Source organism: Diaporthe amygdali (assembly GCF_026229845.1).
Source record: "Diaporthe amygdali strain CAA958 chromosome Unknown NODE_25_length_736740_cov_64_583793, whole genome shotgun sequence".
Classification (NCBI taxonomy): Eukaryota; Fungi; Ascomycota; class Sordariomycetes; order Diaporthales; family Diaporthaceae; genus Diaporthe; species Diaporthe amygdali.
The window spans coordinates 512,107-536,487 of NW_026517045.1; the positions used below are offsets into that span (position 1 = coordinate 512,107).

At 51.3% G+C, this 24,381-nt stretch overlaps 12 protein-coding genes across 12 annotated transcripts; 6 read left to right on the forward strand and 6 right to left on the reverse strand.

Moving 5' to 3' along the window:
- Positions 1-260: 260 nt before the first annotated feature.
- J7T55_008007 (serine threonine-protein kinase rio1) lies at positions 261-2,155 on the reverse strand (the record flags this gene model as incomplete). The annotated part of the gene is made up of 3 exons (XM_053131158.1): positions 261-272; positions 567-644; positions 710-2,155. 3 exons carry the CDS (start codon positions 2,153-2,155, stop codon positions 261-263), a joined length of 1,536 nt encoding a protein of 511 aa, XP_052990842.1.
- Positions 2,156-2,406: 251 nt separating this feature from the next.
- On the forward strand, positions 2,407-3,318 carry J7T55_008008 (Arginase; the record flags this gene model as incomplete). The annotated part of the gene is made up of 1 exon (XM_053131159.1): positions 2,407-3,318. One exon carries the CDS (start codon positions 2,407-2,409, stop codon positions 3,316-3,318), a length of 912 nt encoding a protein of 303 aa, XP_052990843.1.
- A 636-nt stretch (positions 3,319-3,954) lies between these two features.
- Positions 3,955-4,443, reverse strand: J7T55_008009 (uncharacterized protein; the record flags this gene model as incomplete). The annotated part of the gene is made up of 3 exons (XM_053131160.1): positions 3,955-4,065; positions 4,153-4,324; positions 4,394-4,443. 3 exons carry the CDS (start codon positions 4,441-4,443, stop codon positions 3,955-3,957), a joined length of 333 nt encoding a protein of 110 aa, XP_052990844.1.
- Positions 4,444-6,490: 2,047 nt separating this feature from the next.
- Positions 6,491-8,300, forward strand: J7T55_008010 (uncharacterized protein; the record flags this gene model as incomplete). Its single annotated transcript, XM_053131162.1, has 2 exons — positions 6,491-6,762; positions 6,827-8,300. 2 exons carry the CDS (start codon positions 6,491-6,493, stop codon positions 8,298-8,300), a joined length of 1,746 nt encoding a protein of 581 aa, XP_052990845.1.
- A 1,321-nt stretch (positions 8,301-9,621) lies between these two features.
- J7T55_008011 (uncharacterized protein) lies at positions 9,622-10,344 on the forward strand (the record flags this gene model as incomplete). Its single annotated transcript, XM_053131163.1, has 1 exon — positions 9,622-10,344. The coding sequence occupies one exon, from the start codon at positions 9,622-9,624 to the stop codon at positions 10,342-10,344; it is 723 nt and encodes a 240-aa protein (XP_052990846.1).
- A 667-nt stretch (positions 10,345-11,011) lies between these two features.
- Positions 11,012-11,980, forward strand: J7T55_008012 (uncharacterized protein; the record flags this gene model as incomplete). Its single annotated transcript, XM_053131164.1, has 2 exons — positions 11,012-11,413; positions 11,549-11,980. 2 exons carry the CDS (start codon positions 11,012-11,014, stop codon positions 11,978-11,980), a joined length of 834 nt encoding a protein of 277 aa, XP_052990847.1.
- Positions 11,981-12,738: 758 nt separating this feature from the next.
- Positions 12,739-13,203, forward strand: J7T55_008013 (uncharacterized protein; the record flags this gene model as incomplete). The annotated part of the gene is made up of 1 exon (XM_053131165.1): positions 12,739-13,203. One exon carries the CDS (start codon positions 12,739-12,741, stop codon positions 13,201-13,203), a length of 465 nt encoding a protein of 154 aa, XP_052990848.1.
- A 478-nt stretch (positions 13,204-13,681) lies between these two features.
- On the reverse strand, positions 13,682-14,623 carry J7T55_008014 (uncharacterized protein; the record flags this gene model as incomplete). The annotated part of the gene is made up of 1 exon (XM_053131166.1): positions 13,682-14,623. The coding sequence occupies one exon, from the start codon at positions 14,621-14,623 to the stop codon at positions 13,682-13,684; it is 942 nt and encodes a 313-aa protein (XP_052990849.1).
- Positions 14,624-15,009: 386 nt separating this feature from the next.
- Positions 15,010-15,731, reverse strand: J7T55_008015 (uncharacterized protein; the record flags this gene model as incomplete). The annotated part of the gene is made up of 3 exons (XM_053131167.1): positions 15,010-15,233; positions 15,585-15,625; positions 15,709-15,731. The coding sequence occupies 3 exons, from the start codon at positions 15,729-15,731 to the stop codon at positions 15,010-15,012; spliced, it is 288 nt and encodes a 95-aa protein (XP_052990850.1).
- A 237-nt stretch (positions 15,732-15,968) lies between these two features.
- On the forward strand, positions 15,969-17,244 carry J7T55_008016 (uncharacterized protein; the record flags this gene model as incomplete). Its single annotated transcript, XM_053131168.1, has 2 exons — positions 15,969-16,752; positions 16,811-17,244. The coding sequence occupies 2 exons, from the start codon at positions 15,969-15,971 to the stop codon at positions 17,242-17,244; spliced, it is 1,218 nt and encodes a 405-aa protein (XP_052990851.1).
- A 169-nt stretch (positions 17,245-17,413) lies between these two features.
- On the reverse strand, positions 17,414-18,623 carry J7T55_008017 (uncharacterized protein; the record flags this gene model as incomplete). Its single annotated transcript, XM_053131169.1, has 2 exons — positions 17,414-18,215; positions 18,274-18,623. 2 exons carry the CDS (start codon positions 18,621-18,623, stop codon positions 17,414-17,416), a joined length of 1,152 nt encoding a protein of 383 aa, XP_052990852.1.
- Positions 18,624-19,525: 902 nt separating this feature from the next.
- On the reverse strand, positions 19,526-20,837 carry J7T55_008018 (extracellular cell wall glucanase crf1 allergen asp f9; the record flags this gene model as incomplete). The annotated part of the gene is made up of 2 exons (XM_053131170.1): positions 19,526-20,658; positions 20,750-20,837. The coding sequence occupies 2 exons, from the start codon at positions 20,835-20,837 to the stop codon at positions 19,526-19,528; spliced, it is 1,221 nt and encodes a 406-aa protein (XP_052990853.1).
- Positions 20,838-24,381: the final 3,544 nt, after the last annotated feature.

Consider the following 24,381-nt stretch of genomic DNA (forward strand, 5'->3'; position numbering starts at 1 on the left):
TGCGAGATATTGGAACCCCATATGCTGTCTCGGGTCACAACACCTTCTCATTTGTCACTTTGTTTTGCTCTATTTTTTTTACCGCTTTTCTCGTTCTCCTTTCTGTTCTTTCAGCTTTTAAAAATAGCCTTTAAACAGCCAAAGTGAAAATGAAAAGAAATTAAGAGAAAGGAGAGAAGCCACAACTTGTGCCTGCCATAAAGCCAGTCTCAGATTAGAAGACTGCCCCATATATTGGAGTAAACAAGAGACAAAAACAATCAAAGAGAAGTCTAGGGAAAGCAGCAATCGTCAGGGCTCTCTTTGGTCATCAAAGCGGCCTCATGGGCTCTCAGACCAAGGATCAAGCAAGCTTGGATGCTCCAACACAGGGCCGGAACGCTCCAACACAAGCTTGTCCCAGCTAATTTGGCTTCTTCATCCGAGTGCTGCATTCTTCTCTTGATAGGGTCTGATGACACGTACAAGGCGAACATTGTAGAATTATTTTCAAATGTCGAGAAAACGCCAAACTGCGGTTCCGCAGGCTGACTTCTTTATTTCTTTCTTCTAGAGGTTGAATTTACCAGTTTCTTCTTGACAGACTTGGGCATCTTCTCTTTCCTCTTCTCACGTTTTGACTCTTTTACTGCCTGTTTGTGGGCCTGGTCTTCAAGTTAGCACGAGCTCGAAGAGCAGGCGGGAAGAAGCAGAAGACGAGTTGACTCACCCTTTTCTCGTCTTTGTCAAGAAACCTCTTTCCCCGTGGCCGACTATCATCTTCGCCGGATTCACTCCCGCTCTCATTCAACGATGCGCCGTCGTCAGACTCGTCATCCGAGCCAGCGCTGCCGTCCGCAGCCTCGCCTGTGCCCTTGTCGTCCTTAGAGAGCACCACCTGATCAGCGAGGAGGCTTCGGTACACGAGCGAGTCACCCTGTCCTGTGCCAAGCTTCTGACCGTCTGCCTCGATGTCGTACACCTGCTCGAGCGTTTGTGGGATATACTGGTTTCTGAACACCTCGTTGTCTACCTCGAGGTTTGCGATAGCTTGGTCGTCTTCGCCAACCGCAGGTCTGCTTTCGTAAAGCACTTCGATGCTTTTCCTCATCTCAGCTTCCTCGACTGGCCCCTGCGATTCAATGATGAAATCGAAGACTGTGCGGTCAGCCAGGGTGTCGACTCCTTTTCGCCGGAAGAAATCGCCTGCGTTCTTGATGTCCATGCGCAAAAACTCGAGTGATCGAGGATGGTCATGCTCGACGCTCTGAGACACATCAATGATGTATAGTGTGCGGTCGTGGTAAAGAATGTTGTACTCGCTCAGATCGGCGTGCACAAGCCTGCAGACCTGGTACATTCGCCGCATAATGCCGAGCAGCTGAATATAAAGGTCCCTCCACTCGTCATCACTCGACACCTGAGCATCCCGTAATCTTGGATATGCCCATCCCTTCTTGTCTCCCAAGAAGTTCATAACCAGTACGTGCAGTTTCAGCGAGATCGGCTCTGGACATGGGATGCCGGCAGAGTAGATCCTCCTCAGATTCCGGAATTCTTTCTCAGCCCACAGCTTGACCATCTTCCGGTTGTTTCCCTTCTCCGAGCCGCCCTTAAAGCGGTGCTCTCCAGTGATGTACCTCTCGCGGTCTTTGAAGACCAGAATCGCTGTCTTGTAGATCTTGATCGCCTTCTGTGCTGGCTCGGAGCCATCGTCTGGGTGCAGCACGGCGCCGTAAACGTTCGCTTCTTTGCCTGTGCTGATTGCGCCGTGGACCTCGGAGACGATGCCACGGTTGATCATCTGCAGAAGGATCATTCGGGTGCGCTGGTCCAACACGAGTTCGCTCGTGGCGCGGTCGGCCTTGTCCTTGTCACGGTCCTGGGTTTGCTTGACATCGTCGAGGCGGATCTTGGCGGCGTGCTTCGAGAGTGCAGATATTTGATCGTCGACGTTGGCCTGTGTGTTTGCTGAGGGCTTGCTTGATCTTGAAACGGCGCCTGCTGGTCCGTTGGCAGTTTGTCGGTTGAAGGACCTGGTCTCCGGGCCGTCGAGGTCGAAGTCGTCATCTTCGAAAATGTCTTCGAGGTCGTCTTCTTCTTGTCCCACTTCCTCTGTGTTCACTGGGTCTGTTGTGGGCTCCTTCAGAGCATCTGATACTTGTTCTTGAGACATTGCGGCTATGTACAATGCAGGCCAAGAAACGGTGTAGTGCCAGGTGAAGAATCATCGTCTGCGTCACTCAACCCGAACTTTTTTGGCGGGATGTTTAGCACCCCGCCACCGGCGCTTATCGATAAGCAGGTAGATACAGTACAATGGTGACTCGAACGTGCTCGAGCTATAGTGGTAAACAATACTGCTGTCTCCCATACTTGTATTCCACAACCATCAAAATATCGTAGTCTTCATGCACAAAGGAGAAGATGCCAAGAGCACCTCTTCAGCAGATTTCACTCATATTTTCCCCGTATCATGTCGGCTTCCGCGCCAGGGGACCAGGAGCAGGGCCTGGCTTTCTCAAGGCTCGTGGTCTAGCCAAGAGTCTTCAAGTGTTTGGTCTACCTGTCCATGAGGTGGAGATCGAGCCTGTAGATGAATTTGAGGGCGAGATTGGCCGCAGTTTCGAGGTGATTCGACGCACAGCGAAACTTGTGACACAAGCACGGCAGCAGAATGCGTTCCCCATTGTCCTCGCCGGGAATTGCAGTTCTGCTGTTGGGGTCGCCGCCGGACTGCATGCATCTGGAGGATTTGAAGACAATCAGTTGGGTTGTGTGTGGTTCGATGCCCATGATGACTTCAACACGCCAGACACGGTCTTGAGCGGCTATTTTGACTCGATGCCCATCGCCATGCTCGCAGGGCAGTGCTGGAAAGGAATGTTGGAAACGGTCCCAGGACACCGTGCGATCAGCTTGGACCGGCTTGTACACGTCGGAATGAGAGATGTGAACGACTTGGAGCGGACCAGAGTGGAAAAGGCTGGCTTCGACGTCATCTGGGGCAGCACAGAGAGGCACATCGACTTCAAGGCAGAACTCAGGACAGTGCTGCAACGAAAACAACTTCGTCGCACGATGGTCCACTTTGACGTGGACTCTTTGGACATCTCGATCGGAAGAGCAAATCGATTCGCTGCCCCAGGTGGCTTACTGGAGACGGATATCGTCGGTTGCTTTGAAGAGATTTCCAAAGCAGCCGAGCCAGTCTCCCTCACAGTCGCATCATTCGATCCATCGTACGAAGGGGCCCAAAATCTTGCGTCGGTGGCCATTGAGTCGATCAAAACCTTCATACAGTCTCTCGTGAGGTCTGGCGTGCTAGCCAAGCTGTGAGAAATTTTGAACCATATATCGTCAGTTTCAGGTCATTGGCGGTGTCAACGTCTAGATCTTCCGTTGTCAGAGGATCTATTGACAGGAAAACAAGTTCTATCTTGTAACATTCAGCGTGAAGATCGGGACTGGGGTGAGCCTACGCAGGTAATAAATGCTGAAACAAGCAAGCAAGCAAGCCAGCATGACCAGACAGATCCCCTGACCGACATTCCTGATCAATTTGAAGTCCATATTGTGTTACGGCTACTTGTTGTCTTCTTTATAGGACACATTCCGAGCGAAGAGCTTTCAAGTCACACATTCTTGTTACAGTGCCTTGAGTCACACCTGGACAAACAAAATCGATCAGCTTCGGGGTCGCGTCCCCCACCAGCAAGCCGGATCTTTACAAATTCTCGATGTCGCAACAGCTAGGGGTCAAGAGAAGCTCTCAACAGAACGATTTTCTCAATCCAGGGCTCATCAGTCGCCGTGGGTATAAACTGTCTGCATACTGGAGGCAGTATCAAGTAATCTTCATTGTCATAAATTCTCAGATCAACATCCTATCCAATGCCACCTACGACGCAAGCGCCAGATCGGCACGTCATGAGTATCAGTTTCCGGCCTCTGAAATATCCCAGAAAACTTTCATCAATCGAAACAATCCGCAAGCATCGTCTTGTCAAAGTAGCAACATTTCAAGAACTCGAACGCGGCGTTATGAGTTCCCTGCGTGAGGTCTTTCTGAATTGAACAGACATTCTGGGAAACACCCTAGTCAATACATAAATCCACATGTTCAGGCTTTATAGTTTGACTTGCCTCAAATTTGTCGCCGGGGCGACCAACCTCGCCTGGTGTGTGGATGGACTGGCAGCAGCTGGCTGTTGTATCGTTGTCCTTGGGCCAGGACAACGTGCCGTCGAGCATCGAGGCGATGAGGTCATCATTGACATCCTTTAATTTATTTGGGGGTGTCTGGCATTCGCAATGCCTGATGGAAATGCGGGCAAAGACGTCTCTGTTTGGTTTATGTCCCAAGTCAGTTGATATGTATGGGTTCACCAGCCTATTTTGTTTCAGTACGCACCTGATTAAGCCGAGGGCGAAGAGGCACGCGAGACCTGATGGGACTTTCATTGTTGCTTCCTCACGAATTAACGAAAGCGAAAGAAGCTGTTTTCAAATCTAAAAGGCGAGCAGTTCTGCAGGTATGCTGGGATCTGGTTGTCAAGCGTTGAGCAACTGGAGAAAGCACAAGCGTTGGTGGGAACAACCTTCTGAAGGTTGTCGACGTTTTCTTACCACGTCGATTTAACGTGTTCCGACTGATCTCGTGTTAGTCACTGATCACGTTGACGGAATCAGAGGCTTGACAAAAGCCTAAACAGTCATAGCACATTCCTCTGCAAACAGCTGCTGTGGACATGACTGTATCAAGCAGATCATCGATGGCAACTTACACCTATCAGAGACAACCAATCGTGCGGGAAATTACCAGTTGATGATATGGGTGCCATCTAACACTTGTGCGAAACGCCACCGTGAACCCAAGATCTGTGATCTCAGGAAATGATTGTTGTCTCTGAAATTAACATAATTTCATTCTTGGACTCACTGTGACATTACTATTTTGAATTCAAGTAAGGCAGGTCAATCTTTTCATCAATGTTCCTTCTATAATTTTATTTCAATTCTTAAATTTAATATCCTTTTACATGATTTCCTCTTGCTAATGTTGGGATGTGGTAAAACAATTAATTCTATGATAGTTAATAATAATAATCTTAGATAACTGAGAAGATAAGGGCGTGGAATTCCTCAAGTCCTGGCTTGTTATAACCTCCTCGCCTTACTCTTAACATCGGCACCGGCAAGCAAGAGCGTATTTACGCCAGCCTCAAACCCAGTATGTGTAGTGGCGTCTGCCCGCGCAAGTTGTAGAAATTACTGATGGCAGTGTCACCCGCATTCTGCACGTAGGCGACCAGCTTCTTGAGAAGATCCCGGCGACGGTGCAATACGGCAAGGTGGAGGACATGGTGCAGCTCGTCGTCCGAAATATCGTGAACGGAACCTGAAAACGTGTGGTATGGAGAGCACACTACCTGGCCGGCTACCCGGAAATAGACGCCAGATAGGCCGGGAGTTCACGCTTACACGCTTACAATCGAGAAAGATAGACGCTGCCGCGCGTGAGCTTTTTGGGCTGGCGACTGCGGTTGGATCGCCAAAGTGATGTATCAGATAGCAAGACGAGTCAATGCATGTGTATCTCTCTTGAAAGGCTTTCAACGACCAACAAAGAGAAACAGAAAATAAAGCCCCTGCTCCGCCCCACGTGGCATGAAGGCCCAGCCCTCATGGCATGCCTCGCCCCGTCTGACGCTCTGCACATGACCTTTTAACCCTGCTACAAATCCTTAGATGTCAAGCCTCGCTATCTCACCCTATCAGTTCGGACCCTTGGCATCTGGATACATTGCTGACAGCACGAGAGGGGGGGGGGGGGAATACGCTGAAAGTGATTGGTGTAGACGCACCGACATCTCGTCATATCCAGCTTTAGCTAAGGGCGCCGAGGCTTCGTCAGACCATTATTTTAGCAGCAATTATCACTCAGCTGATTGATAGCAGGACCAGTTGAAGAGCCTACACGAGTCCTATGTAGGCTGTTGCCTAGATCTCAAGCCGAGTTTCATTCAAGACTGAAGCATTCCATTGTATGCACACAGCATTAAACGTTCTGTGGTTTACTCACGCTTCGTAAATAGAAGAAAAACATCCCTTGGGCTCTAGAGTAGTGTTCTCAGCTTGCACACGAGGCATATCGACCCATATAGAGGTACATTGCGCGCATGTAGCCCGGAGATATTGAATACACGTATATATAACCATACAAGGCGCAATGGGGCATAACGGCATTACCGTCTCATGATAAGGGGCCACGAAATCCCACGGGGCTGAGGTTTTGGTGGAAGCTGCCACCCGCAAGCCCCAAGGATGATTCTGGCCCCAGTAGGAACATTAAAGATCATTCTCGATAGTTTTCGCCCCCCATTCACAGACGCCTAAGGGTAGGAGGAGGGCTTCACCCGTTCATATAAAGGGATGAAATACTTCGAGATGAAGGGGGAGTGTCAGTATGTAGAGGACTAAGCACGAGAAACAGTACATCACGCCAGCTATGCCCTTCAATCTCAAAATCTTCGTTGCCATCTTGGCCACTGCGGACACCACGCTGTCAGCAGCAACTCGCAGATCATCGTCCAGACCTTCCTACCGATTCTTGCCTGGCGACCCAGAATGGCCTAGTGATCGAGACTGGGCAACACTCAATCGCACTGTAGGCGGTAACCTGATTCGAGGCGTGCCACTTGCCCAGCCCTGCTATGGTGTCACTGCCAATGCAGCTGAGTGCTCGACGATCCAGAATGAATGGGCGCAAATTTCCCCGTTGTAAGTTGAGCACCCATGGAAGCGCAGGACTTGGATGTCGATCGCTGACAACTCCGTCTCGTAGTGTGGAAAGTCCTGTTAATACCATCGACCTGTATTGGAACAACAACTCCTGTAACCCATTCGATAGCGCTTTAGCCATGAATACGGACCATGATACCTCGTCCTGCACGCTGGGAAACCTCGCTCAGTACGCCATCAAGGTGACAGATGCTGAGTCCGTTATTGCCGGGGTCAAGTTCGCCCGGGATCACAACATCCGACTCACGGTCAAGAACACGGGCCACGACTTTCTTGGGCGGTCTATGGGCAAAGGCTCACTGGGGCTCTGGACCCACAACCTCAAAGATACAAGCTTCTTCCAGTACAAAAGTGCCGCCTACACGGGCCCCGCGGCTCGCGTCGGTGCCGGCATTGAGGTCTCCGAGCTGTATACAGCGGCTGCAGCCCAAGGCTACCGTGCCGTCGCCGGATCGTGCCCCTCGGTCGGTGCAGTTGGCGGCTTTACCCAGGGCGGCGGTCACGGGCCTCTGAGCTCGGCGTACGGTCTGGGGGCGGACCAGACCCTCGAGTTCGACGTCGTGACCGTCAAAGGGGACCGGCTGACAGCATCACGCACCAAAAACTCGGACCTGTACTACGCCCTGAGTGGCGGCGGCGCTGGGAACTACGGCGTCGTACTATCCATGACGATCAAGGTTCACAAGGACGGACCCGTGGCGGGCGCGCAATTGATGTGGACATCTGATGACGACGACGTGTTTGCGAAGGGTGTCAAGGCGTGGATTCAGCACCTGCCGGTGCTCGACGCCATCCCGGGCTTCCGTACCGATGTGCGCCTCCAAAAAGGCGTCTTTTACCTCGCCATGGCAACACTGCCCGATGGCACCGAGGATGAAATGCTTCAGGCCCTACTGCCGTATCATGAGGCGCTGAAGGAGCTGGAAATCACGCCGTCCCTTAACGAGACGACGTTGCAAAATGACTTTCTCGACCACTACACCCACCACAGCGGAACATTGGATACCACCCGCAACCTGACGATCGGCAGCCAACTAGTTCCACGCGCCTTTGTCGAGGACACGAACAACGTGGATGATTTGGTGTCGGCGCTGGAGGACATCCTCGACGTCCCTAACTCGCTGATTGTCATCTTGGGGACGAATGTGACGCACGCCCGGGTTGGGAACCAGGCCGAGACGAACGGCGTTAGCACGATGTGGCGCGACTCGCTGTTTCTGCTCAATGTCGGCTTGTTGGGCAACATGCTAGCTGACTGGCCGGAGCTCGTGCAGCAGCTTGACGTGGTGAACGGCTGGGAGCAGAAGCTACGCACGGTGGTTCCCGGCGGCGGTGCCTATATGAACGAGGGCACGTATGACAACCCTAATTGGCGCGAGGATTACTATGGCGACAAGTATGATAAGCTTTTGAAGATCAAGAGGCTGTATGATCCTAACAATGTGTTGTGGAACAAACCTGCTGTCGGCCATGACGCCTTGGTCTTGGATTCTGATGGCCGGCTGCACAAGGCCTGATTTTGGCTGCTTCCTTTCTCTTTATCCTTATCTTTGTACTTTTAATTTTTTCTAGTTTCTTTATAATCAGGGGTTAACTTTTCTATCTCATTCTTATACGATTAGACTTTAGACTAACAATAGAAACAAGAGAAGGGTCATCATATGGGCTTTCTGTCTATTTTTCATGTTACTTGGTTTCCCCCTGGCCGTTAAACCGCACATGATCGTCACAACACGCACGCTGTCGGTTCTGGCTGTTTACCTAGGCACTCTCAACTCAGCGCGTTAACGGTTATGGACGGACAGTATGGCAGCCGCTGTCAACTCATTGTCAAGCTCCTTTATTTGATCTTTACCCCAAAGTCTGTGATTTTGCTGGCTTCAGACCCCATGCTGTTGTCTAATTATTTATCAAGAAACGGTTGAGGCCCTCATTGGCGGTAACAGGTCCTCCCAGATAGGCAAATAATGCAACAGAGCCACACCAAAAGTGAGCAGAGGGCGATTCATTTCTACGATACTGCCTGTATTCTTCCCAAAGTCATCGACTCACCGTGTTGTGACTCATCTCGCTCTACTCACCGATTACGATGAATGTGTCTCGCCTGACAAGAGTCACTGCACATTTTTTCTGGCTGCAGGGACGGTGGAGACCGCTGTACCGAGCAGATCATTCACCCCAAATTTGCGGCATTGCCACACTTACGCAAACACCATCACTTGAGGCTGCCACACCATTCTATAGGCGGTCTGGTCAATTCAAAGACACACAAAGAAAAGTCAGCCTCTCATAATCAACCACGATCTCTGTTGGTGTAATTTCAAAATCCGATTGGTTTACCGCCAAGGAATGTAAACGTGGGCCAAGGGAGCTGAAGACTGCATCGACGAGAAGGGTGCCAACCCGACGCAAACTTCCTTTTCTGTAGTCAAATGCCGTCTCTTGGTTGCACAACATGTAGGTCTCTGCAAGGCAGCAATGTTCCAGCCGTATTTGCAGAGCGGGGAGCTGCGACATGGCTGATTCTTTCCAAGCCTCTCATCCTCCCTTAGGAATCCATCCATAGCTTCGGAGATGAATGTTGCTTACCCAACATCTGAACAGGATATTTTCGAGAGAGGTTCTTTCGCATCTTGGAACTGAATCGAAGCACGCTTTCGCAATCCTTAGGATTTCATCAGGACTTTCACAATGTATCGATCCCGAGTGGCCACATTCCTAGTGTCTCCCAGGCGGCAGCCATCACCGACGACATTGGCTTCTCCACGCCTAATAATGGGACAAATAAGGAGGCCACCTTTCCATCAGGTCCAACAGCTCCGTTCAATTACGACGGCAATGGAAGCAACTGTACTCGGTGCGGCGGTGACCGCGGCCGTTGTGGCAACCCCGGTGCTGTTTGTGCGCCGTTGGAGACGAAGGCGCATCAACAAAGAGTTGGAAGACACACTGAGTCTAGCGCGCGGGCTACAAGACCCCGAGAAGAGGCGACAAGTCTTCTTCGATGTGGCACACCGCTTTGCCGCGAACAACGGATCTCCGGTGAGTTTCACAGACAGCTACGAGGACAAGGTATACCTCGATGTGGTTGAGGAACCCACTGGCGCATGCAACATCACTGCCATCGATCCACACAATTTCCGATTCGCCATTCACAAGAAGCTATTCAAGTGGAAGGTTTGGGTCGCAGTTGACGCAGAGCTCGATTTCTCATCCTACCACGAGGCCTCGTCTCATTCCCGTGACCCGACTGGAGCCGACAATGACACCGACAATGCACAATCAACACTGGTGAGGCGAGCACTCGACGAGCCCCTTACTTTCGCAATTATGACTATCATGGATGAGGTCTTCGCGAGGCTCCGTGTGCAGGCCAAAGGGTCCCACCATGTTCCTGACGAGGTCGACCTGGAGATACTCGTTTGGGACACCGTTATTTCACTGAACTTCAACACACGCACGCTGAAGGCTGAGACGCACTGGATTGGGAACATCGGTGACAATCGACCGTCGAGAAGAAGCTGGGTCATTATACCCCTTCCTTTCTTTTTTGACTCCTGATGTCCAACTTCACCCTTCTATGCAGTTTGAATTGGTATTAGCCGTCGAGAAGGGCCTGAACTTCGGGTATTGATTAGTAATGTTTTGCCTGAAGCAGTAGCTCTGGCATGGAATGGTTAATAGAGGTTCAAAGTATGTTTGTGTGTCGTCATTCACTCCGCGTGGTTCGTTTGAAATCTGATCTCCATTTGGGCTGAAGCGTTTGTTAGACACGTTACAGAAATATTCCCCTCGTTTTGGAGTAGTATATGCTGTGAAAAACTGGTGCCTACTTTCTGAGCACTTCTCATCGAGAGCTCACGTTTAGTGTACCTTATGTTTGGCCTATCTAGGTAGTGGGTGGCGGCATCAACACGTCGATCGGACAGTCCTCTACTCCACAAACAGTAAGGCGCGCCTTGGAAGACACCGCTACATAGACGTAGTGCAGGGCGCGCCCAGATAACTCGCAAGTCGACGCCCTTCTACTTCTGCTATAAATGACTAGATTTCTGTGCTTATTACCTTGAGTATTTGGTGTCTCTCCCCCATCTGCGCATTTCCATCCGTCTTGGCTCTTCGCATCACTGGCCCAGCTAAGTGATCGTGTCTTGTTTCAGAGACTCTGACATCATCATCGACATCCCATTTCGTTCAGCCCTGGCTTGTAAAGCTCTCTGACCCGTCCATGTCGCACTCTAAGATGCCAAATGCAGACAGCTTCGAGCTTCCGGACACCTTCACTCATAATGGCTGGTCAATCAGATACCTAGCTCGTCAGAGCAACGATCACAGTCGGTCTGCCTCAGCAAATCCCTGGGTCGTCTTTGTGCACGGTACTCCGTGGTCCTCAGACGTCTTCCGGCCCCTCGCAAATGCCTTGCTGGCGAGTGGCAGCTTCAACGTCGTCCTCTATGACCTCCCCGGGTATGGGCAGTCACAGACACTCAGCAATTTCCAGCACGAGTCTGAGCCAGATACATCTGTGAAGGCACAGGCCGAGTCACTTGCAGCCTTGCTCCACCATCTCGACCTTGACGGTAAAGAAGAGAAGACAAGGCCCCATATTGTTGCGCATGATATCGCTGGGGTGATATCTATGCGAGCGCATCTACTGCATGGATGCGAGTATCGCAGTTTGTGTCTCTTAGATACAAATTGCGTGCTGCCGTGGGGTGATAAGCTTTACAATTCAGTTCGATCAAACCCGGCTGTTTTTGAACAGCTTCCGGCCGGTGTGTTCGAGGGAGCCCTGAGGGCAATCATCCAGAGCGCCCGAGCCAACAGCCATGGGCTCGACCGGCAATGGGAGGATGTGCTTGCGCGGCCGTGGCTAGCTGCAGGTCTTGCAGCCGATTCCAGCCGGGGGTATGATCCGCAAAAGAACTTTGTTCGGCAGATCAAGCAGTCCAGCGATAGTCATACTGCCGAGCTCCTTGACAATGGATTGTACTCCAAGGTCCGCTGCGACGTCAAAATTCTTTGGGGAGAGAAGGACGCATGGATCCCTTATGAAAAGATGCAGAGCCTTGAACAGCTGTTGGGAAATAGATTGAAGGGACTGGTGACGATTCCGGAGGCTGGTCATCTGATCATGCTTGACCAACCCGAAAGGGTAACCTTGGAGATCGTTCGGTGGCTAGGAATACAAGCTTGAGATTTGGCCAGCTACCTATTTATATCGTACTTATTACAATGTATCTTCAGAATCTGCCAGTGGCTTCGAAGCAGCGAATATAGGCATGTGGCATGAAACAGCACATTCGTCCCTTATAGCGCTTCCCGCTATTTGCAAAGGAAGCTTGTTGGGTTATGAAAGTCTGGGGAAATATCGTTTCCCAGCAGGATCGGCTGACTGCCATCTATGATTGTCCTTCACATACATACTAGATGTAACGATCAAGCAAGCTTCAGGTGGTTTGAATTTCGTAGGTTCCAAGCAGGATTCTTATGGTACCGCTTTCAGCTAGCTTCCTGTAGACAGAGAAAAGGTTGCAGTATTGCTTTTGTTTTCATAATTATGCGTGTCATACATCCTCTTCCTCAATAAATAATCTTGTGGCTATTTTCAATGTCTCAGGGCATCGCTCTCTCTGTGACGCGTGGACCCTGCTGTGGTCAACATTCAGTTTTGCTGGACGCACGAATCAATCGTGTGCTACACCCGTTTGTCTGTAGCCAGTGCAAACCAGAAGTACGCATTCTCAATTACTAGACCCCGCAAATGTCCACAACCAGGGGCCAAAAATACGTCTTGTACCCGTGGTTGACTCCGAGTCCATCGTCAGCGACGTAGGCAACTCTTTACCCGCAGCTTCTTTGACCACGAAGCATTCTACTTTACACGACGACGCCTCTCAAGTTTTCCGTCATTTTACAATCTCTCGACATCCTAAACAATTCTCCCCGTCCAGGATGTCTCAGATGACTCCCACACCATCAGTCGTTGCAGTCCAGGAGCCATCTTCGGCCGCAACTACTGCATGGAATGAATGGTACACCACACTCCTGATCGTTTACATATTCGGACTCGTATGCTCAATAGCCTCTCTCTCTGTCGCCGAAAATTTCGATACCCTAAACGATATATTTCAATGGCCGTTTGTCGGACTCCGCAACACCCGATTCGCCCTATCGCCCCAGGTGACTTACTCTCTACTGGCTCTGCTATGGCTCCCTCGGCTTGTTGTCTTCATGGTCTACTTTTTCGGATACTGCCTATATCATCTTGGCAGGTGGCTGGTTGGCAAGGATGTTCCAGCTCTCGGAACGACAATACCTCGTATGGGACAACCGCTCAGCGGACAGGAGGACAGCACAATGCAATCGCGTCAAGGCGATGCGGCGGAGCCCTTGTCGAGAAGACGTGATCCGAGCTGAAGGAGACTCCCAGACCATTGCGAAGGTAGAGGCAGGGCCAGGACGCGGAAGCGATGACGATGCTGTCCATACAAGTCGACCATCTTCCGTACAGAAGATAGCCGACACGATCAAGGTCGTGATGAGGAATGTGTTCAGAGGAGGAGGTCTCTGGTGAGTAGATACGACATGCTGCTTGTTTAGCCGTGTGCTCAGATCATTCGTTACTAATACAATTAGTCGACAAGGGGAAATAGAATACAGAATTCAAGGGAAGTGCGAGGCGCATTAAGATCAACATCTCTATCATGAAGCGATTCAACGGGCAACAATTGTGTCCTTGGGGCTCTTCAGTCATTTTGGACGGGATCAAATACGCTCAACTTGACAGTTGTCTACCATGAAAATCTGAGTTCTATAATTAATGAAGACTGTGGACGATATTTGAAGTCATAGCATACACATATTTCTCGTGTCGACTGCGCCTAGCTCTCTCCCTTCAAGGGCCTTCTGTGGCCTTTGGAAAAGGAACAGCTGTGGTTCCCGACACTAATACCGGGGTACCCGCTGCCTTCGCTATCATGTTTGATTGGCTTGCCACAGGGATGGGCTTCGCGTTACCGGCCAGTGAGGGGCCGGGAATACGATAAGTTGTCAAGTTGCTGTATATATCGATTCTGATGCCCGGATCGTCGGCGTGGTACATCTCCGTCGCAAGTTGCCCTGTCTCTCTTTTGTTCAAGGCTCTAGCCCTTCTCACTCCATCTTGAGGTAACCTAGCAGCAGCTCTCTTGCCTCCGCCAGCAGTCACCCACAGATTCACGCACTGGGGGTAGTTCTGCGCCCCATCCGTCCTGTTCGCATAATGCAAGGCTATGAGCTCGTGGCGCAGCACATAGGCCCCTGGGCTCAGCGTGGGTGGCAGCCCGACCAGCCAGCTGTTGTTGCTCGCGATCAGTGTGTTGGTGGACCAGAATCCGGGCGGGCCTCCACTTTCGTTGAAGAAAACAGGTGCAGCATCATCGATCTTGAAGAACTCCAGCTTCGTCTTGTCGACACTTGCGCAGCCGTCGCTGTTGTTGGTATTGGTAGAGTCGCAAGGGGCTAGGTATGAGAGGATCGGGCCGACGTGGGATGCTGGCCAGCCATTCCACTGCATGTGGATCTTGTCGCCCGGCGAGACGGGAACGTGTGCTCGTGCAGGAGCACCGTTCTTGTGGCAGATGATGTCGGGTGTGGTGTAGTTGGAGGGAGGGACGAATCCGTCGTCGAGAGCGGTCTGATACCAGCCTACCGCCTCGGGTGGGTTGTTTGCCCCAAGCCTGGGAATAAAGCCTGGGTAGGTGAGGCCGTTCACAGTGACATAGTCGATGTGAGAGTGTGCTGCTGCTATGCTCAGCAACTTCGCAGCCGCAAAAAGATAGAAAAGAAGCAAAGCCATCGCGCCGGTGTGAGTATACAAGCTCCGGCTGACGACATGGGACAGCTATTCTGAGGACATTCCAGGAGCAACGGATATTTCAAATCCAGAACTGCTATAAGATGATGAGCAATGTGCAGGGACATCATGTGTATCCACTGGAAGTCAACCAGCAGCCGAATTATTACAAACAGATTGCCTTGACCCTGGCGTAGATCTTGCCACATTTGCGATGCGGAGGATGAACAAGACTTTGGGTAAACGAGTTTCAAGCAAATCATATAATCCCTGTGACTGATCCGGGCCAAGGCCAATGTCGTTCTAGTGTTCTTCACTGTCCCACTTGGTCGTAAGAGAAATCTTCCATTGCTGCCTCTCGAGTTGGTGGTCTAACATGGGTTCTGAGTCTATGCCGAAACGTTGAAACGATCAATCTGCGCTGCACACTCTTCGTCACTGACGCGTTGTTGACCAAGCCTCTTGGGCTTCGGCTGATCTGCCGATCGACAAATGACAGCCGAGTTCAGCTGGCACATTGATGTGATTTCAAGGATCTCCTTGGAGAGGTCCAGGGGTTTGGAAGCAGCTGGCTCGGCGCTAAGACAGCGGCTGAATATGTTGCGGAGGATGACTGCCGTTATGAAGGATGTCAGGGGTCAGGTGAGCACCGCGAAACGGGTCTCTACAGTGCATGGGATATATGACAACGAGGTTTTGATATTAATCCCATACAGATGGCAGAGCCGAGCTGTTGGCCCACTTCACTAGCCTTATTCCGGTACCTTTAGCGTCTGTTGGCTGCGAGGTGCTTTTTCTTGATGGGGGAGACGCGGATCCGCTGGCGGATCGGTTCACCTAACAGATTTTGCTGGAGCATTTGCATCCATATATTGCTGCCTCAGAGCTGTCAAGATTGTTCAGTACTGAAAAATCATCTTAAGAACGAGGCTCTGAGCTAGGGCAGGTCACCAGTTTGTCCTACCTGGAGACGCAGGAGTCGGAACAATGCTGCACTCCACACAGCTGTCCGGTGTGCGTTAGTCAGTTAGTCACGTAACGTGGTAGGAGGCTTATCAGCGGCAGAACGTCGCCGCGGAACCCCTCACTTGCACTTGACTTGCTCTTGCATACCAGCACTGTGAGAAGAAAAAAAATGGGTGTGTGCTTCCGATCTCGCCAGGTCTGAGGGCTTTTCCCGTGCATATCTCATTGCCCTGTCATATAGAGGCTGGGATTAGTTCCTCAATCCAAATCCATATGCAATTCGTCCCGTTTCATCCCAGCCTTAATTAATATCGCGTTGTCCAGGGAGCTGTTACCGAGCATTGAAAGTATTCCGGGCCCAGGTCCGTAGACACCGGCGGCCATGCCCCGCTTCTCCTTGTCCCGGCCGGATATCCACCTGCCATTGCCGAAACCTCTTCGCGCCCTTCCTCCGGCCGTGGTATGGCAGATCCTGCTTCTCATCTCGGTCAACATCATCATCTGGGTCGCCATCGGTATCATCCTACACTTCTACCCGGTCCTTATCTCATCTGCTGTCCTATCTTATACCCTGGGCCTGCGCCATGCTCTCGATGCCGACCACATCAGCGCCATCGATCTTATGACCAGGCGTCTAATCGCCGCCGGCCAGCGCCCCGTCAGCGTCGGCACTTGGTTCAGTCTGGGTCACTCCACCATCGTCGCCATCACCTGCGTGGTTGTCGCGGCCACGAGCGGCGCGCTGAGGGACCGCTTTGATGGTTTCCAGAGGGTCGGAAACATCGTCGGTACGAGCGTCAGCGCCGCTTTCCTGCTCATCTTGTGTGCAGGCAACGCCTGGGTTCTGTTCCGCCTGGTCAAGAGGCTGAGGACGTTGCTCGAGGGACAGCGCCAGCAGATCAGAGACGGCGAGGAGGCCCGGGGGCCTGGGGAAGAAGACGCCGCGGCTGGGCAGCTGTCGCTCGAAGGCGTCGGCTTCTTGGCCAATGTATTTCGGAAATTGTTTCGGATTGTTGATCGGCCATGGAAGATGTATCCGCTTGGTGTGATGTTTGGCCTGGGTTTCGATACCAGCTCCGAGATCGCCATCTTAGGAATTGCCAGTATCCAAGGAGCTGCTGGCACGAGCTTGTGGCTGATCTTGGTGTTTCCGGTTCTGTTTACAGGTAAGTTCTTACCACCGTTGCAATAAGAATGTGCCACAGTCTCTAACAATGCTTTCAGCCGGCATGTGTCTCCTCGACACGACGGATGGAGCTCTCATGATGGCCCTGTACACTTCCAAGGCCTTTTCGCGGGACCACATCGCGATTTTATACTACTCCATCGTCTTGACCGGGATTACAATTGTCGTGTCTGCTTTCATTGGAGTCATCCAGGTCCTAACGCTCGCGTTGAACGTCGCTGAGCCGGAAGGCAGCTTCTGGGACGGCGTCGAAGCCATTGGGGACAACTTCGAGATCATCGGTGGCAGTATTTGTGGGCTTTTTCTCGTCGTAGGACTGGGTTCTGTGATCGTCTACCGACCCTGGAGAAGAAGGATAGACCGAAGAGCACTCTTGAGTGCTTCACCAGATGCAGCGTTTGATGGTGAGGCGAGCGACCCCAGGGAACCGGAAGGCGAGGCAGGGCAAACGGACCATCGTGCCGGGGCGTAAGATGCTGTTTATTCCAGCCACACTCTTATCCGAATGGAGGTCCGCAGCGCAGCAGAACTCAATGAATCAAGACAGGTAGAGCTGTCAACCCATTTAATGTCTTGGGCCAAACTTATTTTCCACGCAAGACTCGGATGACCCGAATTGGACTCGGATTTTCCGAAGGGGCTTAAGTGGAGTTCCCGCTCGATGTTGCAACTCTAGCCAGCACACCCTCCCGCCACCACCACAGACCAGCATATGTAGCCCCAGGTCCAAACAAGGCTTGCCCGGTAATGGCCCCAACGGCCGCTTTCTTTGTGTCTGTGTTCGTTATCATACCGCGTCTTCGAAGATCCCATACTGTGTATAACCCGAAGCCCAGCGTTGCGCCAGCATAGAGTGCAAGAGTGGAATACTTTTGTCCAGGGACAATGGGATACGTGAACAAGCCGCTCAAAACAGCTGTAAGCCGTTGTTGGCTTTTCGGCGTTTTTATGAAATTGCATGTGACGGTGTACATGTGTTGCGCGGCTTGAATGACAAATGACACCGCATAGGCCGTTCTCAACGAGGACAGCCGTTTGTTGCTGTCCTGATTCCCAGATGTCCTTCTCATTTCGGATGTTGGCTTGTTCGATCTTAAGCCCGGATCAAGTTTGGGGTGGTAGTGCCGTATCATACTCGATATCAGCGTCGTCAAGAACGGCACAGAAACTGGAGCTAAGAAAAATGCGTAGGTTACAGCACTTTGAATATTGAAGATAGACATTGACACTCCAGTCGCTGTCAATGGTACCAGGCTAATCAGGGCCGTCGGAACAACGTAGCCAAGTATGGTGGCCGGTAGGATGGCCTTTGCCACTTCTGGAGGGACGGCTTGACCTTCTGGGGACGAAAGATAATGGCCTGTGGTCATGCTGAAGAGATAGTATATTGGTGCGATTCTTTCGATGCCGCTAATTTGTACGGCTGCTCCAGCGAGCGATTGCCTGACGGAGACGAAGCTAGTCAGTTGAAAGTCTTCTATACGCTTGGCCATGTACTCACAATGCCAGTGTAGCCATCGAGCTGCCTCCACGGTGGCCTTCGACCGTCCATATCAGCACAGGCGATATCAAGTTGGAGACAAGATACGACCCCTGCAAGCGGTTTCTGGCGTCGCTGCCGAAGAAGGGAAACACCAACGCATGCACCCCTCGCAGGCCTTCATTGCGTGTGGAAAGCCAGTAGGCCAGGCCCATACACCCGATTGTAGCTGCTTTTGGTATCCATACAGGCAGTTGGCCCTCTATTGGCCTCGTGGGTAGCGCATTTGTAGGGGTTGTCGCGCCCTGCCTTGCTGATGTTGACGACGCTTCTCCGCCCACGCGATCCGCCCTAGACGAGGCGTACGACATGGCAATTCTGGGCTGTATCTCGTCAGGCCTCGCTTTCAGCCGCGACCTAGGTTGTGATGTGAGACAGGCAATATATCTTGGACTGGCTGTGCTGTTTTCTTTGCGGAGGGCATGGGTGAGTGCCGCTCGGGAAGATTCGAATGACGCGCCATGCCCAGCTTGGCAGGGGAGGGACTTCCCGTGAGTCCAGCCAGGGGCAACCCTGCCGATAAAATTTTTGAAAAATCAGCATCACATTCCATCAGACGGTCAAAGAGTCAACAAAGATCAGTCTCATATCTCCGTGCAAACCCAATATTCTGTCCTCATAAGACAGGAACGTCAGGGCTTGGCTGGGTCATGATCTTCTGCAGGCGAGCGTGACCTTCCCTGTACACATCTTTCAGTGTGCAAATCCACGTTGGAAATACTTTCCATAGAAATAATTCCTGTAAATGGGCAGGGTTTACTTGCATCGTTCTGAGAGCTTCTCACTACCTCGCAAACATTCTGGGCTCGCTGCAGGGTGTGGCTCAGCCCCTCAGAAAATATGAGCTGGAAAGACTTCAAGAACAATCGAGCAAGGCAGTGAGATCGGAGCCCAAACGGAACATTGACCAAGGTATTTCTGAGAAGGTACAAATGTAGCTCTCAGATCCATATATAGAACACGAAAAAATACAAGTCTACCCCGTCACAGACGCACAGCAGAGTGTGAATACACATAAAAGAAGCAGCTCTTTTCGTGAAGTCTCCTTTCTTCATCAAAGTTCCATCAGTCTTCTAGAGGTATCAAGTCTCCCAACGCCGTAAAGTGCTTAGATAAAAAGGATCTCGAACGCATCTGGGGTCCACCCAGCCGTGAATGAAAGTAAAGAATCCCGCCACTGAGAAGACAACTCTATAGAACAATCCTTCCGTATCTAAATGAATGCCAAAGCACATCCTAGAACTCCCAGGATGACCGAAGTACCAACACGGCTGACACTCAGCTCTGCAGCACTGGCGGCAGCCGCCGCTGAAGATGAGCCTGAGGCAGCTGACGAGGAGGATGAGGAGCTGGACGAGCCACTGGAGCCGTCGGAAGAAGAGGAAGATGACGTCGAAGAGGATGAGTTCGCGGAGGTAGCTGACGATGAGCTAGAGTTAGTCGAGCTCGAACCGTTTCCGAAGGGAGCACCACCAGATATGCCAGACGCACCGCCCGTCGCCGAAGGGCGGACAGACGTGACACCAGAGGCATTCACGGGCGCGCCGGTGGGGACAGGAGAAGTGGGCAACGAACCGGCCTCCATGGACGACGTGGTGTCGGAAGAGCTCGTGCTGGTGGTGTTGACGTCGGTGTCGCCCAGCACGATCGAGTCGTATGAGCCAGTCAGGTCGCCGTAAGTGTACGACTTGGCCGGGTTGTAGTTGGTGATGGAGACACTCTTGATGTAGGCGGTAAAAGGGCCGTCGTCGTAGTCGGTCTCACCGCCGGCCCACTCGATTGTGCCCTCGGAGTTGCTCGAGTCGCCTCCAGCCCAGATTCCTAACTTGACGCGCATCGGCGTCTGGGGGTAGTTGGAGCCGCCGTTGGCGTCTGCGTACGCCAGGGTGCGGACAGACTCGCCGTCGATCATCCAGATCGTGCTCTCTTCGGTCCACACAATGGTGTAGTTGTGGAAATCGGACTGCGAGTCGGCCATTTGGACATATGTCTCACGGTCGTAAGTGGTCGTGTTCCCCTTACCGAAGTAGTTGGTCTCCACTTCAGTTGCGGTGCCACCAAGCCACTCCCAGTCAATCTCGTCGAGGTCATCGGACTCAAGAATCGCCGAGGACACAATGCCAGTTCCTGGCGCAGCCTTCATCACAACGGAGACAGCACCAAAGAAGATATAGAAGTTAGACTGGACTGTAGGAGCATCACCGGACTTCGAAATGGTGTAGATGGCGCCGTTGGTGTCATCGTAGGTGATAGTTCCGTAGGTGGCGTTCCAATCACTGCTCTCTCCCTGAGTGAAGTCGACACTGTACGATGACTGGTCAAGACCTTGGTCTGCAGAGCACGTCTCTGTTTGCGCAGGTTAGTACCAATTTGCGGTCATGTTGCATACAAGCTCAGCAGGGGGGAAATGGAGTCTTGCGAGGGGGCTGAGACTGACTCTCTGTAGGGTTGCAGCTCGTCGATGTCTGCGCTGCCACTGCGGACAGAAGCGAGAGGACAGCCGCAGCTCCTATGGTAGTATGCATCTTGTTAACGAGAAAGAATGTATATCAGGGTATTTTTCTGATGAAGAAAAGCGAGTCAAAGAAGGGCGTTGGTTGTGGGAAGCGAGTGAGGTGGATTCCCAAGTCGAAAAGACTTTAAGGAGTCAATGCACTAATTTAATTCACTTGCAAAACAGAGAAACGAAACCAAACGGAAAAGCTATTCAGCTGAGAGAAGCGAGTAAACAAACGCATTTAAGAGAGTGGTTGGAAGACCTGATCATTGATTCGATTTGGTCCACTTTTGATGCCGCAGTTAGACAGCTTACGCAAGGCCTGGGATTCCTCGCTCGTGATGGCAGCGGCTATCGGCAGGGGACATGATGGAGTCGCAAACACGCGGTACGCAAATGAGCCCCTGCGTCATGAACAGCTGGCTTCGGGTCCCCTGAGATACAGCAGTACATACTCCGGTTTGTGGCGGGAGGGCCCATTATTTCCAGGAGAAGCTTCGAGGACAGCGCGGCAGTGCGGCGACAAATAGGGCCGCTAGTGACGGAAATCCAATCGACCCTGCCAAGACTGCGCCTCCCGAGACGTCACCCCAGTGAAAATCGGACGAATCGGTGGCTTACGACGCATCTTGCTAACAGACGGACAACCCGGCAGAGCAGACGGGGCCACGCATGATCTCCTGATTTGGGATCTGGTAGTGGCTGGGGAACCCGGAATGGACAGTCGGGCAATTGTAGGGTCCTTGGTGGGTCACTGTTGGTCCGATCGATTTTATGTGAGGAAGATCATGGGATGGCTATGGACCCACTGGTTCCTCAATGCCGGGTGCGAAAACTGATCAGAGACATAGATAGGTTCTCAAGTGCTTTCCAATCAGACATTTAAATGCAGAAGCATCAATTTGTAGAAATTTTATCATATCGCCGGCTGAAAGTGCGATGATATCTGTTGATGAGGCTGATGGCTTGGAAGGTTGCAGCCCGTGCGGCAAATAAATTGACACATGCGTGCGCTGCTCGCAAATCGATAATAACGCAGGTTCCGGTTTGACGCACGAGCCCGAGCTAACCGGTTGACAGTCAGGAACATATCGTTTTCATCCGCACGGGAAGTTTACGACAGTCCAGGATTCACAATCATTTCTCTACTTCTTTACATATGAGCCCGTCGCCGTACTCATCGTGGGAGATGTGAGTTCTATTTCAACATGGTTTTCAAGTCTGCTCCGAAATATCTCTTCTCAGCTAGCATGGATCCGTATAATTACATGCTTCTTGTGTAAGGCTGGCAGAAGCCTGCATTTCTCCTGCATTGCGATTTTCCATATAGGCATAGCTCGGTCCTAGGTATAGAGTAACTCTGGAATCTTTGGATAATAATATCGGTCTTAAGGAAGTACAAGGTAGCAGTCTATAGCCTATATGGGTAGGAAAATATATCGAATCACGAACGTTTACAGGTCTCATAGGGGCATGCTTTACCTTCGACGGCAAAACAAGCACAAATGTAGTTTCAACGACTTACGGAGAAAGTTTGTCAATACCGTCACCTCCTATTGTATAGAGGAATGCTCGGGAGATATTCCAAGCTGTGCAGCGTGTGTCGAAAGGTAATTCCCAAGAAACGGTGGACTTCCGCATTGAGGCCAAATATTAAAGGCAAGTAAGTCCTCAGTGGTCAATCTTGAACCCCTCGAACCATGGATCCAGCATTTGCTTTGCCGCAACAAGATCGCTAGTCCGTGAAACAGGCACGCTTGACATCGGCAGTCACAATATCAGAGCGTGTGTTTATTCCATCATGCGTCTTTACACTTTGTACCAGCCAGCAGTGGTGGGACCAACCTCCACGCTAGCGATTCTGTCTCATCACTCAGCACTGGGCTATTCGCATATCAACTGCAAAAGCTTAGATTATCATGTCGAGGTCAGTTGGAGCCACCAATGACAACAAAAGAATTTCCTTTAATTCGAGGATCTGGCGTATTGGAGCTGCTGCTATGGGAGATGCCTCGAGCGGCTGAAGATTGAGGTGTGATCGGATTAATCTCATCCTGCCGGCAGAGACGGCAGCCCAGCATAGACACCCTCATGCGTTTAAGCTCAGGCACACTTTCTCGATGCTACACTGGACATGTGGTGAGTGAGCTTTGACCTGAGAATGCCCAAACCATATTCTCTGAATTCTTGTTTGCAGTCATCGATGACGGAAAACACCAATCACCCTTGATAGAAATGTATATCTCCTGTACAACGGAGTTCCGACCCGACAGGGTATAGTGGAGACATCTCTGGACTGGTTATTGGTTCTCATATGAGAAGAGATTAAATGATTGAAGTACCCGCCTGCTTTCCTGGTTCAGGAATCATTGAATGGAGCCACATTTGCGAAGTCAGACAGTCAGTGTGCGGAGGAGGACAAGGAAATCTACAACGGCGGCTTGGGCTTCTGGTCAGACATGACAAGTACGGTATGTTCACTTCATGACTCCTTGTCACCCCGTCCCACTCAGCGGTTGCGGGTGCCGCGGAACTAGGCTCAGGAACAAATACGCCGGAAGCCTTCCGGTCATCAATTCTCATGCTCAACGCAGCATTCGGGGAGGCAATTCCATGACTGTCGTATACAAGAATACATCTATGTGTCCGTAGAGTGATTGGTGATCACCCTCCATTGATCGGTCCAGAACAATCGCCGACGAGGTGAATGGATATCTGGTTGAACCTTCCCAATTGTGACGTGAGTTTCCCAAGACTCCAGATCGCGGTCAAAGCACGAGTGGTCGTCAATGCTTTGTAGATCTCAGCAGGTTCGAATCATGGTAGCCCGTGTCATTATTTATCTAAGTTTGCAATGATTGCGTCCTGAATGCTCGTGCGTTGGGGTTGAGATGAACCTAGGTGACATGAGCATTGGTCGAGATTGAGTTTTGATGGCATGCGAATGGCACTGGTTTGATACGACCCTACCTCACCATTTTACGGCCAAACCATTGAGAACAGTCGCACACATACATGCTTGCGTCGTATTCGTGTCTACACAACAAGACGTCCTCCGGAGTCAAGGTTGGCTTGGAGTCTGGCCTCAGTACTTAGTGAGCAGACCTACTATACATGCGCCGTGTAATATTTATGGCCTGCAAGTTTTTCCTAGTCTGCACTCTGCAGAACTGCTGCAGTTGAAAGAACCTGTTCGGTCACATAGGTAACGAGACTATCAAATGTTACAACATGAACCTCAAGTGCTCTTGGGTAGTGCAGAGGCGAGAAAGATGTCATCGAAATGAAACCGTCACTGATATTCACTTTTGCGACCCCGCATTGTCACCCAACACCAAGTCCATCAATGCGCACATGTCACTTTGCACAGACACCATCTAAGCTCTTATTGCGATCTCCCTGTCCTTGCGATTCAGTGAGGAAGCGGACGGGTTTCCTCGCATGATCTTTACGCAAAGTGAGGCCTGATAAAACGGAACCTTCCGGTTCCGTGGCTACAGATGGCGTTGAAGTCTTGGCCTCGCACCTACCCATGTCTGACCTTTGGTTGACAGATGTTTTCAGCCGTCCGG